This window comes from Trichechus manatus, unplaced genomic scaffold, assembly GCF_000243295.1.
Source record: "Trichechus manatus latirostris isolate Lorelei unplaced genomic scaffold, TriManLat1.0 scaffold00007, whole genome shotgun sequence".
NCBI lineage: Eukaryota > Metazoa > Chordata > Mammalia > Sirenia > Trichechidae > Trichechus > Trichechus manatus.
The window spans coordinates 15561853-15579585 of NW_004443943.1; the positions used below are offsets into that span (position 1 = coordinate 15561853).

The 17733-nt window shown below is 38.8% G+C and overlaps 1 protein-coding gene across 2 annotated transcripts in view; it reads right to left on the reverse strand.

Annotated features, from left to right (window-relative positions):
- The window catches only part of ANKRD22 (ankyrin repeat domain 22), a 28269-nt gene extending 16098 nt beyond the window's left edge, over positions 1–12171 (reverse strand). The window contains exon 1 of one of the 2 annotated variants that reach the window (XM_023739772.1): positions 11634–12171. In XM_023739772.1, the coding sequence (XP_023595540.1) occupies positions 11634–11654 (21 nt within the window). In that variant the 5' untranslated portion in view covers positions 11655–12171. The remainder of the gene's footprint in view (positions 1–11633) is intronic. The other variant, XM_004370127.2, reaches the window with a different exon arrangement.
- Positions 12172–17733: the final 5562 nt, after the last annotated feature.

Below are 17733 nucleotides of genomic sequence, written 5' to 3' on the forward strand. Positions count from 1 at the left end.
TGGGGTTGTTAACCAATGTCATAAAACAGTATGTGTACTGACTGTTTAATGAGTAACTATTTGTTCTGTAAACCTTCATCTAAAGTACAATAAAAAAATTTTTTAAAAAAAGAATATAAAATATGTTACTCTTGGTCATGTGAAATTTATCTAAAATAAGACAGAGAGAGAGAAAAAAAAAAAAAGAAAACAATTTTAAAGGAGTATAGTCTTGGCATAAGCACCAGTAGCAAGGTGGCAGACCAGTGAGAAAGGAGAGTGGGTACATTTGCTACCCAACTCATGTTCTGTTATAGCCGAATATCACGATAAGTAAGCTGTGATACTTTTAAACTCAAAGGTCTCTACTCACAAAAGAAACATCCTAAAGGAAAGTCAACTCAACAGCAACTATGAGGCAAAGGGAAATGAGCATGAAAAGTGGGTTCCAACTGTCAATAGGAAATGAGCAATTACACAAATTACCTTTTCTATTACCCTTTTGTGTTGCCTTCGAGTTGGTTCCAACTCATGGCGATCTTATGTATAACAGAATGAAACGTTGCCCTGTCCTAAGTCATCTTCATGACCAATGGTATGTTTGTATCCGTTGGACTCAAACATTACCTTTTACTAGATTTTATCACCAGTTGGGCAAAGCAGCGTCTCTGGGTACCAGCTGGCTGATGTAGAAAGCACTGATGCAATTTTTTAAAAAAACCCTGAAGTTGAAAAATCAGGTTGTAGTTGTGATACTACTACTAACTCTTTGGGTGGCCATGGACAATTCACTTCCTTTTCATGCGTCTTAATGTTCTCAATCATGAAATAAAAGAGTGAGACAAAAATTTCTTTACGTTCTCACATTCTATGACCATCATGCTTATGGGCCTCTAGTCTATCCCCAGCCAATACATCTTTCACATCATGGCTAGGGTCTAGTGTTATCCCAACACAAATAATGCATATAAACTTTCAGCGAATTGCCACTGTCTTAGGAGTAGTACCCAGTCACTTGGATTTCAATGACAAGTAAAATAAAACAACATAAAAGAAGACTGATGTAAAGTCACCAACTTCTAATTTTTGCCAATTAAAGTATTAGACACAATACCATTATTTCATAAACTAAAGGATATTTTAACATAAATACATGGATATTTTACCACAAAATACATAAAGATATAATCACAGGGGAAGAAAAAGTAGGCCTTTATATTGGATAGATTTAACTTTATGGAAAAACTTCCTTCGTCATTTTGATTTTTGTAAAAAATAATAAATAAAATAATAAACCAGTGAAAAGTTTGCCTCTGATTACTACTGATCATGAACCAGATTTTGGGAACCGATGGTCTACAATGCAGAATTGGAAACAGATTGGCTGTAGAGTTATTTTTTGTTTTCTTAAAATTTTAAATTAGTTTCCAACATTTAAAAATCAGACTATTTCACATAGTAATCTGGATTTCTGCCTTCTCTTAAAAAATTGAAAGATTTGACAACACTAGGTCTGCATTCCCATAAGACACCAAATAAATGGCATTTAGTGGCAGTGGTTCCAATTCTCCACAGTCTCCACCACTTTCCATTACATTCCACCTGGTCCATTTCACTCATCTGTTACCTGCCTGGATAAAGCCTCCAGCATAAAGCCCCCTCTGCCTGGGTTCATCAAAATCTTTACTGAAAGTTAACTGGAAAGAGGAAAAGGTAAAGAGCTTTGTTTTATCTCCTTGCAAAAGTCACTTGGTGCTTTTGAGTGCTTTCTCAATCCCACTTGAGCAATTTACTGAAAATATTCAGCTGGTCATAACTTCAGTATTCCCTAGGCTTCCTATATCCTATACACAGAGTTTCTGTCTTTGATAAGTAAAATGTCTTCCTGACTCAGTTGAGACACACGAGTGATTTGATGCATAAATTGTTTGAACACCTGAAATAAGCCTATGCTTGATAGACTCTAAATTTCTGCTAGGGGGCAGCCCAGAGCTACAAAAGCACTGACCGCTGACAGAAGGGAAGTCCAACAGAAGAATACTGGCTGATGAGCTAGGAATGAGAAGAGGGGGCTGTCCATTTGAGTTGAAGGAAGAGTTATTATGAATCCATGTTGGCCTCTGCCCTGGGTGTAAAAGAAACCAGTCAAGAAACCTAGGGGATTATCATACTGATTTTATCCCCTATTAATCTCTCCCTCTATCCATCCTCACTGCCAAAGTTCTAGTTCAGGTCCTCATCATTTCTCACCAGGAGTATTGCAAAGCTCTACCTGGCCTCACTTCCTCCCACCTCACCTATCCAGCCTCCAATCCATGCTTCACAGAGTAGCCTCACGTTGCTGTCAGGATATCGTCCTCAAGCTGACACACATGGTTCGTCAAATCTCACACAATCTGTCTTTCTGTCTTTATCTCCTACCACTTGCTCGTGTTTACCCCTGATCTAAGTAAATGAAGGTATAAGTTTATTGAACAGCTATCTCTCCGACTAGTCTGTAAGCTACCTGAGGGCAGGTACAGTGTTGGTACTTGTACAGCATTGTATCTCCAGCACCCAGAAAGTGCTTGACATATCTAAGCATTCAGTATATACTTAGTGAATAAATGAGTGAGTAAATTATAATATGAGCTAATATTTATTAGTACCTCGGGTATTTCATTTAACCCTCACAATAACCCTATAAGGTAACTAGTTATCTTACCCCCATCTTGTACAGTGAGACTGAAGCAGAGGGAAGTTGTCTTTCTTGCCCAAGGTCACACAGCTAGTAACTGGCAGTGCCAGGAATCAAATCAAATGGGATGACTGCAGAATCCATACGTTGTTGTTGTGCGTTGTTGAGTCAATTCCAACTCACAGCAACACTACAGGACAGAGTAGAACTTCCCCATAGGGTTTCCTAGGGTGTAATCTTTACAGGAGCAGATCGCCAGGTCTTTTCTTCTGCTTAACCGCCAGATGGGTTTGAACTGCACACCTTTTGGTTAGCAGCCTAGTGCTTGGCCATTGTGCCACCAGGGCTCCTCATCTCTTAAAATTCTCACTTTGATTTTAGCCCAACTGGGTGGTGCAATTAGTTAGCTCAGCTGCTAACCAAAAGGCTGCAGGTTTGAGTTCATCCAGAGGCACCTCAGAAGAAAGTCCTGGTGATATACTCCCCAAAAGCAGCCACTGAAAATCCTGTGGAGCACAGTTCTACTCTGACACACATGGGGTTGCCATGAGTTGGAATCAACTCAACAGCAAATGGTTTTACCCTACAGGCATGCTCGGGTGGGCTGCTGCCCCAAATGGCTGCCCCTTTCCTTTGCCATTGTCTCATGGGTAGCAACATGGCATTAGGTGAATCTTGATGACCTTAAACAATGCAACAGTGATACCATTTCATTTGTCAAAATTTACCCTAGTAGCCTCTTGCAACTGTAAACTGTGTACTTTCTAAAGACAGGAAATGAATGAATGTGTGGGATGGCACAGGACTGGAAGAACCAGAACTGTCTCGAGAAATCACTTTGTCCCTCCTCCTGCCAACAAGCCAAGGCTATACTTATCTTTAAAAAATTATCTGAAATGTAAAATTCTTTGGAGAAAGAGTACTATATTGATATTGGTAGTATCTTCCCATGTCTCATCACCCGTATAGCCAGAAATATCTTCCTGGTTCCTATCTTAAATTCTCATCTATCCATTCAACAAACATTTTTGAGCACCTCCTCTGTGCCTGGTACTGTTATAGACATTGGGGATATAAAAGGAAACAAGGCAAAGTCCCTGTCCTCATACAGCTTACATTCTGGTGAAGGAGACAGAAGAGATTGGAAATTGTGTATGTTTTCTGAAAGTGCTAAGGGATATGAAGAAAAATAAAGCACAGTAGAATAGACAGGATCCCTGGGTGGTGCAAATGGTTAAGCACTCAATTACCAGCTGAAAGTCTGGCAGTTCGAACCTACCCAGAGGTGCCTGCTTCCAAAAGGTCATAGGCTTGAAAACCCTATGGAGCAGTTTTACTCAGTACACGTGGAGTCGCCGTGAGTGGGAATTGACTCAATGGCAACTATCAGCAACAAGAGGATGGATAAACAATGACAAGGCCACTCTTTAGATTGCTTGAAGAAGGTGAGACTTGAACAAAGATCTGTGATCTGTATTAAATGATGGGGTGAGCCAGGCAAATTTCAGGGGGAAGAACCTTCTAGACAAGGAACCCGAACACCAAGGCCTTGAGATGGAAGCATGTTTGGTGTGTTCTCGGAAGAGCAAGGAGGTCAGCGTGGCTACAAGAGGCAGGAGAACGGCAGGAAGTTGGAGCAGCAACCAGGACCATGTATCATTGGGCCTTGTAGGCCATGGTAAGGATTTTGAATTTTATTCTATGTTTGATGGGTAGCTTTTGTGGAGTTTTGACATGATCTAACTTAAGTTTAGAAATTCAGTTAAGACTTCCCACTTAGTCAGTGTGCAAACCATTTGACTGTGGTACTCTCAGGTATGTCTCTTTTTTCAGGTTTCCAAAAAAAGACATTTCAATGGCAATACTTTTAAGATCAGGGGAGCTATAGTATTAGTGCTGTTTATATAACATAAGTAAATGGCACAGACTTGTAATTAAAATAATTATCGCTTAGAGTCTATGGAACCTTTATTTTTAAAAGAGTTCTCTTCTATGCCTTCTTATCTCATTTCAAATAACCCCCTAGACCTTTAAAACATCAAAGGGAATTCCTTCAGTGATTAAAGCTTGCAATTTATTTGGTTTTATATATATATATAATTTAAATATAGATATGCAAAGACTTATGAAATGAAGTCTCATATAATGCATGTTCACATAAAATGACTTATTTTTCTCCCCTTAGAAAACAAGCTTGCTGGGATTTTTTCTTTTCTCCCTTTCTCTTTGATATCAGTGGAGCTGAAATTTGAAGCCAGGTCTTTCTGACCCTAAAGGCCAGCCCATTCCTGCTTTGGACTCTCAGAGAAGCAGGACTTCTGCGGCACAAGTTATTTTGTGTCCCTGTGCTTTTACAGGAGTCAAAAAAAAGGGTCTCTCCCCATTACCACATTTTGTACTGATTATTTAACTTCCTATACAGAACTTAGAAACCCCTACGATTTTCCTCTCTTACTACATTTTGTACATATTTAGTTAACATATAGAGAAGTTGGAACTTCCTAAGTTTTTGTTTCTAGAATAAAGAAAGGGAGTGTCAAAATAAAAAAAAACTCCTGTTTAACTGAAAACACTTGTGATGATTGAGTGCTCCAAGCTCCTGTCACCACTCATCTGTCAATTTGTTCTACTGTGGTAGCTTGTGTGTTGCCGTGATGCTGTAAAAAACAAAGATGTTACTTTGAGGACTAAGATGTACTTGACCCAAGCCATGGTATTTTCAATTGCTTCGTAGGTATGTGAAGCTGGACAATGAATAAGGAAGACTGAAGAAGAACTGATGTATTTGAACTCTGGTGTTGGCGAAGAATTCTGAATATACTATGGACTGCCAGAAGAACAAACAAATCTTTCTTGGAACAAGTACAGCCAGAATGCTCCCTATAAGCAATTATGGCAAGACTTCATCTCACATACTTTAGACATGTTATCAGGAGGGATCAGCCCCCGGAAAAGGACATCATGCTTGGTAAAGTAGAAGGTCAGTGAAGAAGAGGAAGACCCTCAATGAGATGGATTGACATAGTGGCTGCAACAATGGGCTCAAACATAGCAACGACTGTGAGGATGGCACAGGACCAGACAGTATTTCATTCTGTTGTACATGAGGTCGTTATGAGTCAGAACTGACTCAACGGCACCGAACAATAACAGCAACAAGCTCCTGACAAAGATGCTCAGGGGAGACTCTGCTATGATAGCTCCTTACTTCTCTGGCAAAACCACATCTGGTGTCCTCTGCTCCCTCTACGTTCTCTCTCTAGCTGAACTCATCCTTTCCCATGGCTTTAAATACCATCTCTATGCAGACAACTCCCACATTGATACCTCCTGCCCCAGCCTCTCCTCGGAGCTACATTCCTATATCCATCTTCCTTCACTACCTGGGCACCTCACAGGTATCTGTAACATAACATGTCCAGATAGAACTCTGAATCTCGTCATCCCTCTTGCGCTGTCTGAGTATTTCCATCCCATTAGCACCACCATCCAATGGCTTGCCAAAGGCAGAATCCTGGGTATCAACTTTAATTTCTCTCTCTCCTTCACTTTCCACATCCAAACCAGGAAACATTTCAGTTAAGATTTTACCTCAGATTCATCCTCCGGCCTAGTACAACCACCATTCTCACCCCTTAGACTACTGAACTAACCTCCTTCCAGACTCCTGCCATCCCACCTTGCATCTCTCCAGCTGACTCTCTCCACAGCTACCAGAGTGACTTTTTAAACACAAACTGGGTCATGTTACCTACCTTCCTAAAATCCTTCAATGGCTTTCCAAAGAACTTAGAATAAAATCTTAATTCCTTATCTTGGCCTGCAAGACCTGCATGACCTGGTGCTGACAGCCTCTCCAGCTTCAGCTCTCGTCACTCTCACTGCCTTCTGGGAATCGGGAATTTCTATCAGACCATAGCTGCCAAGGGTGATAGGAGTGGTGAGGAGAATGTCAAACTGACATTGTTTACTGGAATATGGTGATAATAAAAAGCAAATCAACTTTCAGTTATAGAAATGTTTTTAAATTCTGTACAGATAATATACTCTCTCCTTTCCTGCTCCAAAGAATTGATCCTACCAGCACACGCTTAGCCTAGCACTATGTCAATTATTCCAATAGGCCCAACTTTTCCATGCTTCAGATTCTCTACACTTACTCTGTCTGGAACACTTTTGCCTCAAGCTTCCCAAGACTGGATTCTTATTCCTCATACCTCAGCCCAAATAACACTACCTAAGGAGAGGTCTCCAGGTCAAATCTAGTTAAATATATGTACTCCTTCCCACCCCTCTTGTACACTATTTCTCTAACCTGTTTGCTTCCCTTATTCCTCTTTTAACTATTTATTTTTTTTCATTTGTTTGTTTATTTTTCACATTGTTAGCTACAAGAGGCCAGGGACCACATTTATTTTATTTACCACTCTATACCAGCTACTAGCATGTGCCTAGAATATAATATGTGTTCAATAAATATTTATTGATCCAATTAATGGATGGGTGAATGAATAAATGAATGCATGTTTACAAACTTTCCGTCCTCTTTTCTGCTCAAACATTAAAGTTATCATTCCCTTTTTAAAATGTGACTTAGAGCCACATTATAATTTCTAAAATTACTTACAATATTCAAGGAAGAATTAAACTAATCGGGGTAGAAGATCTTGGGCATTTTGCACATATATGTGTTTTTTGTTTGTTTTCATACAGGAATGCCAAAATTTGTTAGGGTTTCAATATTCAAACAAAGTAGATAGGAAGAATCGATAAGATGGTGAAGGAGGCATTTTTCCCAATTTTCCTTACCTTTCCTTTTTCTGTATCACAGAATGGCACAAGGTTGACTACTGAAGGGGATGTCATCCAGTGCTCTTGTTTTATAGATACAGAAACTGTGACTCAGAGGGATTAAGTGTTTTCCCCCAATTCACACAGAGTTTCTGGTACAATCAGGACTAAATTCTAGGTTTTCTTGACTTGTAGTCCAATGGCCTTCCCATTTGTCACAACTCTATCCCTGTCTGCCAGAGTTCTCCTCCTCAACTATACTGGCTCTCATAAGAAGGCCCTCCTCAGCCTAAATTAAGGTACCCTGGTGGCACAGTGGTTAAGAACTTAGCTGCTAACCAAAAGGTCTGCAGTTCAAATCCACCAGCTGCTCCTTGGAAACCCTACAGAGCAGTTCTCCTGTGTCCTATATTGTCACTATGAGTCGGAATCGACTCGACTGCAACAGGCTTGGTTTTTTGCTTTTGTTGGTTGGTGGTACAACAGTAAAAGCACTCGGCTGCTAACTGAAAGGTATGCAGTTCAAACCCATCAGCCATTCTGCAGGAGAAAAGACCTGGCAATCTGCTTCTGTAAAGATTACAGCCTAGGAAATTCTATAGGGCAGTTCTACTCTGTCACATGGGGACACTATGAGTCGGAATTGACTTGAGGTCACACATCAACAACCTAAGTTGCTTTCTTTAGACATTGTGGTTTTTCAAACTGATCCGTTTCTTCTTTGAACCATATGTTCTTTTTCTATAGTAACACCAGCTTCTCTGAAAAATTGATACATTCCCAAAGGATTAATTTAGGGTCAAGCGCGCGCACGTTTGTATGTGTGTACACATATACCAGTGCTTCCCTCTGTTCATAGATAACCTTATAATTAGAACTTCCCAAAGTTTAAAAGGATACATCGTTATGATTTGACTTTCAGGACACTCCTTTTGGGGCCTGTTTCTGAAGCTGACAAGGTCAAGAGTCTACAGAACATTCTATAGACCTCATGAGCATGAAGCTTGGGCTCTTTGAGTTAAGTTCTCATACATCTTCCTTCTTTCCACTTTTTGTAATGCTTTGCAGTGAGGTAGTTCTCTTCTGCAGAATTTAAGTAGAGTGTACCTCATTGGAACCGGATTCAATTTACTCCATTCTTCCTATTAAGGGAAAGGGGAAATATATCCTAGTGGCAAAGAGCACTGGCAGAATAGCAGAGTGGTTAAGACCAACTCCTTTGTGGAGTATGGTGTCCCTGTTGAGATAGGAAGTTGAAAAAGAACTTTTTTATGTTCATCAGTGATATAGGAAGAATTTCCCTGAATGTACAAAGCTAAGTCTTATATTCAAGCCCCAGTATGCCCTTTCTAACTACATAACTTTGGGCAAGTTACTTAAGCTATCTTTGCCTCAGCTTCCTCATTTTTAAAATAGGGAAAATAATACTGATCATCTTACACGGTTGCTGGGAGCATTAAAAGAGTTAATACATATAAAATACTTGGAATGGCACCTGGTATATAACAAGCCCTCAATAAATACTAGCTATTACTGTAAATATTATGAACAAATATGTTTGATAAGGACTTAAATGAATCAGCCTTGTTTAAAAGTGCAGCTTACACAGTTACAAAGTTAAGTTCTCTCACAGAGCTCTAAGCTTATTATCTCCTAAGATTTTAGGGCCAACTCTGGGATATTCACTCATTCTCTCCTTCTTTCTAAAACAGCATAGCGCATAACTATGACCAGTGCAAGGCTCTAAGGAAAAATGGTTAGTCTGTGTCCCAATCCAGAGTAGCTTCCCACACTCAAGGTAGGAATTAGAACTTTGCAAAAAGTAACATAAAAATTGATGCTTTGAGGCCTCATGGGAGCAGGGAATGAAGCAGGAGTGGATGGCTCTTGCTCTTGCCTTAATCAGTGACTCACAGCTTCTACACCTGGGAAAGCAGTGACTGGTACACGACAGATGAGAGACTGGAATATGATAGATGAGTAGGTTATGCATAAATATTTGTGAGATTACTCCAGAACTTCTCAATCTCTTTAAAATCACAGATAGGACAGTCCTACCCCAGATCTTCTGGATCAGAATACTAGTGGGTGAGACTAGGCTTTTTTTTTCTTTTTTTTTTTTTTAATTCTACATATAAATTCCACATGCACCCACAAGAAACAACCAAACGAAGCTTTGTTCCAGTCTAAAAGAACTTAGTCCCCTAGCATTTTCCATATATTACCAGGTCAGGTTATTCTAGTCCTTGACATTCCATAGCACAGTGATAGTGCAGATATCAAAAAGTTGACATCAAGATGAAAACCTGCTTAGGTCAAGGCAAATTGAGAAGTTATTTGCCAAAAGGGTAGACAACAGTTATTTCTAGAAATGGCTAAGACTTTCTAGGTGGGTCATGTGTTTTATATTGTTGACATTAGAGTAAGTGTACAAGTGAGCAGAATCAAATGTAAGGGCAGAGAATCTACTTCCACTTGTGATATGAGTTGCAAGGCAACAACATTTATTTTAACAATATCTTAGATTATCCTTGATTCAATATTAATTGTGAGCTTTTGAAATTTACTTTTGAGTTTCTAGGTAAGTTAGGGTTTTGTGTGTGTGTGCACGTGAGCATACGTATGCAGGTGTTGTGTTTGTTTCTAAATATGATAAATTCCAAGTGGCTTTGTACTTAATATATCTGAAAAGTAAAACACTTAGTCCACTTCCAGAAATATTCTCATTTAATACTTAGAAGTAATTCAACATGTCTTGCCTTGCCTTGACTCAAGCCACTTGCCAACTCAACACCCAACTAATAGAAAATTGCACTGCTCTCACAGAGACTTTTTTTTTTAATGCAGTTGTTCCCAAGATAGAGACTATAGCCTTGCTACTCACAGTGTGGCCCATAAACCAGCAGCATCAGCATCACCTGGGAGCTGAAATGCAGAGTCTTAGGCTTCACCCAGCCCTACAGAACAAGAATCTGCATTTAAACCAGATCTTCAAGTGATCTGAATGCACATTAAAGTTTGAAAAGCACTAGCTTAGAGCATCTGTTTCTCTCTGCATCAGTGGTAAAGTGATCGCCTACATTAGAATCATCGGGGATGCTTCTCCAAAAAGTAGGTTTCTGAATGGCAACAGGCTCTCAGGGGTGGGGGCCCTTGAAACTGCATTTTTCACAAATTCTTCATCTTCATGCTTATGCAATCTAAGTTCGAGAATTATTAGAGGAGCATTTTAGAACATTGCTTATGTTATCATTTTCATATATATGATCTCTTCACGAAACTGTTACTGAGCAAAACATACTTAGAATTAAAAAACCATCAGACAGCACATTTTACTGTAGAAATATCAGTCAAGCACACACGCACACACCACATTAAAAATAACTGCAAATGCAGAGAAGCTGCCTTTTCAACTAGAAGTTCAAAACCATCCAAGGAGGTATTGTTGAACATCTGCATTGGAATGCAGATGAACTGGTTAATTGTGTAAGAGAGGAGAGGAAATAAGTCATAAATCATAATGTCATTAAACGTCTTGTACTCTTGTTTAAACATTACTCTCTTGTACCTTCTTTGAAACATTATTAAAAACTCACTGATTCGAATAGGTTACTTTCCATACAGGAAAAAATATTTTGTGCCCATCAGATATGAAGAAAATGTTTGAAGTTTTACCAGAAAAAAACTAAAAATATCAAAAATGTATTTTGTTTTTATTGCTCTTCGACACAGTGATAATCTTTATCAATAATTACTAGAGGTAAATTTCCTTTCGAAGTTGTTACTCTGTCTACACAGTTTCATCAAAGAACCAGTCAATCTGTGTTTAGAAAATCCAGTTAGGTACAATTTTCACTTTTTCTCTGATCTTTGAATCAGAAAATCACAACTCAAATTCCATTTTGCAAGGTTCAAGTTACCTCTGCAAACATCTGGACATAATGAAATGTGTCCCATGTAGCTCTCTACTTAGATCTAGTTAACATTTTAGCATTGCAAAAATAATTTTCTATAAAAATACATCAAACAGATTAACATATAGGACTTAATTTTCTCTGACTTAATGCTCACACCGAAAGTTAAAGAGAAGAAAAGGAAACATATCAGGCAGGACAGGAAATTAAATTTCAAAAGCATGAGCAGTACAAAACACCTTTGGAATCCTACTCCTAGAAAGGTTACCTACCTCAGAGTATAGAATTCCCATGCTGGTTCTTCACAGACTTATTTCACCTCTAAAGCTTATCTTCTGGAGGTATTTCTGTTTAATATCAGAACGCTTCCCAGCTGGAAGAAGGGTCCCTAGAAGCCCAGGCCGGGGGCAAGCCCTTTCTTTCCAAACCTGTGTGTGCTTTCCCAGCAACTCTGGCAGCAACACACTTTCTAGAGTGCCCAGCCCAGTGAAACAAAGGCATTGGTTCACAGTACAATCACCCAACCCATGTATCATCTAATGTTACAACCCTGAGGAGCCAGTTTCTGAGTCATATTTGCTCTGCCAATAGTAGCATTCAAGACAAGAGAGAAGGAAGCCAAGTTGATGGGGAAAGGAAAGTTCTCACATTGGCAGGAAGTTTTCAGGGTTCAAAATACAGCACTGTAGTTGGGACATTTCCTAATTGAAATCTGGTTGTCAGGGGTCATTGGGAAAGGCTAGAGAACAACAAACTCACTTGTGAGAGCCAAACATGTCTGACAAAGGGTATAGATTGAGAGTTTTGAAAAGTAGTCTTCAAAATTGTCAATATGAATTTTTTTTGTATTTTTAAACACAGATAAAATTATGTATTATTCCTTGAAGCTTTTGACTAATATAAACTAATAAAAATAAATAACAAATTAAGGTCAATTTATAAATTATGTGATTTTATAGAAACAGTGTGCTCACAATCACTTTCGAGAGCATGCTGGAGCAACTCAAATGGAAGAATTAAACTCTTTGAAGAATCAGTCCCATTTACATCCTAGTTGATTATATTCCCTTAAAAGGTTTAAACTACACTAATAAAGTTAATATATTTCATTTTCCTTTTGAAGCACATCAATTTCCAGTTACTTAACCATCTTGTAAATATAATAAACTTACCAATATAATAAATCTTAAGTTGTCTTCAACATTCCAATACGATTTATAAATCTAGCCAAACTATTCTATAACATTCAATTAAAAAATCCTAAGTTTAAAATCAATAGATCTATTACATATTTTAAATTGAGTAACCAGGCTACTTGATCAAACATTCCACATTTTCTTAAACATTGTGAACACTTTATATATTAAATATAATACCAAATATTCACATATTGTCTCTGAACTAAACACAATCATATCAATATTTTAAGATTTACCAGAGTTAAAACTTCCCCCACTACCACCCCCCACCCCACACACACAGGCGTTAATGGAACAGTTCAACCAACCCAAGTGAATTGATATGATTGTCCCAATCACTGTGGTTCCTTAGTGGCCAGAGATTAGGGGCCACGATCCAAGGCCTGTACCTATACACACCCAGGAAAATTCTTCCTATCCCACTGATGGACATACTGAGCTATTTTTGTAATTGCTTTACGGTAAAAGCCAACCTCCCAGGAATTTAAGAATTAACTAATTCTGTTACAGGATGTGGAAATCTGCAATGCCCACTAAGATTGCAACTGGCTTCCTCTTTGACTTCGTCTTATTTTGCATTTCTTTAGTCTGTGGAGACATTTCAGGGTCTTCCCATTGACTTGAAAAATGTAATGTAATTTCTACTTGGTACTTCACTCTCTTATGCAAATCTTTTGTAACCTCTTTAGTCTTTTGTAACGTCTTTTAAGGACTCCTTTGTGGTGCAAGCAGTTAACCGGCTTCCCTGTTCACAGAGAGGTTGGAGGTTCAAATCCACCTGGAGATGCCTTGGAAGAAAGTCTTGCCAATCTACTTCCAAAACATCAGCCACTGAAAACCCTATGGAACATAGTTCTATTCTGAAACACATGGGGTCACCATAAGTCAGAACGGATGGTGACTGGGGTTTTTTAACCTCTTTTAACTGATTTATGTGGAGTTCTCTCTTCACTCTCACTGACTCTCTGCTAAAGTTGCTACTAGCTTCCTGCACCAAGCTCTTTCCCCCTTGACAGAACTCTGAAGATTTCTTTAATTTTCTGTCAAGACCACAACTCATCTTATTGGATTCTGCATCTCCCTCTCGACTGTTTCCAATTCTAAAGGTACAATACTCATTATAATTGTGAAAGATTAACTCTTTCATTGTAGGATTAGCTCTAAAAACAAACCATTAAAAAAACATTGACTCATTGCAATTTAATACTTGCATTTAACTCTAGGTCAGTGGTGCTCAATCAGAAGTGATTTTGCCTCCAGGTAGGGTTGCCAACGTTAGCAAATAAAAATACAGGACATCCAGTTACAGGTCAACTGAGAGATACCTGTTGCCGTTGAGTCAATTCCAACTCATAGCAACCCTACAGGACAGGGTAGAACTGCCCCATAGGGTTTCCAAGGAGTGGCTGGTAGATTCAAACTGCTGACCTTTTGATTAGCAGCTGAGCTCTTAACCACTGAGCCACCAGGGCTGGAGGAGTATAGGATGTAAAAATAACAGGCTTTGTCAACCTTTAGTTCTGAGGCTATTGACTCTCAGCTCCAACCCCACTTTTCTATATTCTGTGCTGTGATACTGATACTGACTGACCCTCTGCAAGCCATGTTTCTTTCTTCCTAGCTGGCCTCCTGTTAGATTCTTCCTACAGGGAGCACTCAAAGGAAACTCCAAGACTGAAGGAGGAAGAAAGAGACCCACATGCTTGCCGCTCTTGTCAACACCATCCCAGCAACAGAACTTTATCCTAGAAACAGTAATTGGCCCAGCTTTTTCCCATACTCCAAGAACCAGCCTAGTCATATCTTTCAGAAGTGCCAGCACCAGGTGGTCACCCCTACCTGTAAGGCAACTTCATGGAGCTCCTCCTTTGAGCCTCTGAGGTCCCAGCAACAACAAGACAATTGCCCTTCCTCAAGGTCAGGTCTCAGATTTTCAGGGTCTTTCCCCCAAGCTCCAAGACTCTGATAACCCCAACTTCTCTTTGTTTCCCCAGCCCTAGCAGCAGAAGCTGTTCCTGCAGTTCTACCTCTATGTTACATCAGTGTTCCCTCTTTGCTCTTTCAGTCGTCCAAAACATGTTTAATCAATTCTCTACATTAAATTCTTTCTCTTAAAATAACTAGTATGGTTTTTCTGACTGGGCCCTGACTGACAAAGTTCTGTAGAGATGTTTCAAAGCTAAACATAACAAGACTTCTCAATTAATCTGATATAAAATTCATGGGGTTGAGGATGACACACCTGTTTCTAGATTGGAAATTTGGCAGACTTTGAAACCTTTCACTGAAATGCAAAACACTCTAAGAAAAGCAAGATTAGGGAAGGGAAAGGAAGGGAAGAGATGATCAGTTCAGCTTTGTACCAGTTGTATTCAAGGGACCTGTAGCACATCTAAATGGAGATATCCAATAGGAAGTTTGATATATTGTTCTGGAATTTTAGAGTGAGATTTGGGCTAGAGATAAAGATTATGATAGTCATTAGCATATAGAACAGTGGCCTTCAATATAAGAAATGAAAGAGTTTAGATACCCTATTAAAGTCTGGTTTTTTGTTTTGTTTTGCTTCCTAGTCTTATAAAGTCCTTGGTTGCATAGGGTTATTTCTTCTGTAAATAACACGAGGACTTTTTTTTTCTTTCTTCATTTTTGCACCTTTTAGTGTTGACAATTGCTATCAAATCAAATAAGTTCTTTTGCTAATCAGAATGCTTGTGTTTCAAAGCTGTGCGCATCGGAGCCCTGCCACCTGTTTCTGTGATTCTCTTGCTTGAAAATGCTTTTTATATTGTTTCTTCACTTAAAATTAAGTCCGGGATTCAGAGGCCAAATTGCAATAATAATTGTCGTTTTACACTAATATAGGGTCTTTCCTTCCAAGATTTAAAGAATTTTGCCAAATTTGAAATCAATTTTGAATTTACCATTAAATAGGAAGTTTATTATAATGAAAAGGGAAATAGGGTCAGCCAGTCGGTAAAAAAAAAAAAAAAAAAAGTGGCATTGTAAGTTTAAATTTAAAATAGGTCATTTAATTGCTAAGTAAGATTGCTTAGCACTCAGGCAACACTTAACTCCTTGATAGGCTCTATTTCTGTGTCATCCTCCACTATTTACTTGCAGCATTAGTCACTATCATGCCACTTAAATGGAAACACAAAAAGTAAATATCATGCTCAAGGCCCCACCGTCTTTGGAACGCCGTGTTTTGTGTTTCCTAATTTTTGAGATATTTTAACCTATCTGAGACAAGGGAGTTTATTTATATTTCTTGGTAAAAACAGAAAAGCAAACAAGAAAGTAACTACACCACTGACAAATGCTATTGCATTGGATGACGGGGGATATAATAACCTACTTCTGCAAACTGTCCGCTACCTCTCCAGTGACGCAAGAATCTGCCAGATGACTTAAATGGTTAGCCTGATTCCGTTTTGTGGCAAAACCAGTTTCACAGTATGACATAAGCTATACTCTTTAGGGTGTGAGTAAAGTCTTCAGTACTCTAACCTAAGATGGCAGGTGCTGCCTACTTTAAACCTCGAACTGTAACTGTCTCCTACTCCCCGAGTATTTTAGGGTTTAAAAAAAGAGATGATTTATGAATACTCCCTTGGGTGCCTTTAATGTTCGTTGTACCACATTCTGTTCTGGGCCTATGAAATACAGCCTCAAGATTTTCTGAGTGTTTGGTTGATTGGTTCTATTTTTTAATGAGGGGTTTTTGTTTTTGTTTTAATTAAGCTTTTGTTAAGGTCAAGGCTGTCTGTCTTTGGTTTGCCAGATTCCTATTCTTTCCCTTTAGAAGGTGACCTACTTCCCCAGCTCATGGTAATGGCAGACCTTTTCAATCAACCATTTATCATAGAATAAGGCATGGTCCCAAGGAAATAGCTTCATGTACCACTTTATCAGATCAAAATATTCTCCTCTATCAATCATGAATCCACCAAAACAAGTGACCAGAACTACATAGGGCTGAAATAAGACAGTCAATTGTCTTGACTTTTTAAAATTGCTTGGAAAGTATTAAGAACGGCAGCATCTAAAAGTTAAAAACCATAAGTCAGTACTTCTTTCATGACCAACCATTTCATAAAGCACTTAACATACTAATCTATAGAAGTGTTTGTCCATTTTCATAACCACTCTTCCCCTGCCCCATTTTATATTTCTCATGCTCACAATTATGTTTTGAGCCTGCTGTGTGCTGCATTGTTTAGAAAGGCTAAATAAACAGTGACAGATAGAAATTCTCTATGACATTTAGAATATAAGAAACACCACAGATTTATTTTTTAGATCAAATTATATGTGATTTGAGACTTACTCTCCAAGGCTTTGAATAAATCCAATATTGGTCAGATTCCCTGGGATTTCCCTTCCTTGGGATTATAAGAACCCTCAAGGTCTGGCACACAGTAATCACTCTATGCATTTTAGCTATCTTTGCTATTAATATCATCCCTATCATTATTGTACATTGTGCTGAAGAAAAACTTGAGAGCTTGCTAGAATGTAAAGTCATCATAACCACATCAGAGCTAATGAATCAGAATCTTTAGGTGAGGGTCTGGGGACCTGCATTTTAATAAACATTCCAGGTAATTCTGAAAGTGAGGATCCAGAGTCACTTTGAGAAATGGTAATTTTTGATGTTTCAAATGCAAAAGTCTGGAACAGAAGTAGCACAGTGACAAATTGAACATTTTCTCTCGCTCAAAATGTAGTTTTGCACTTATATTTAAATGTGTTTCAGCACAAGATTTTGAAAATTTTCACATAAAATTAATGAAGCTATGTTATGAAGACAGAATCACGGTGGGGAAAAAAAAAAAAAGACAAAAACATGGACAGGTCAGCTTTCCAACCCTCTCCCACTGCTTGGTTTCCTCAACCACCTCATTCCACACCCACACTGTGCAAGGAGAAATAAGAGAGACAACCAAATGTGAAATGGCAGCCGCTCTTCCTTAGATCCTGCCTTAAAGGCCCTTCACTGTGGCTTAAAGGCCATCTACACTGTGGCTCACTGACATACATCTCTCCCAGGTAAGAGAGAAGAGGCAGAAGCAGACAAGTCAGCAGTTTGGTTGAAGAGCTTTATCCTTTGTTTACCTGGATCAAGAATATCAGTGACAGAATCAGTTCCCCAGGACATCATTTCTTTCTT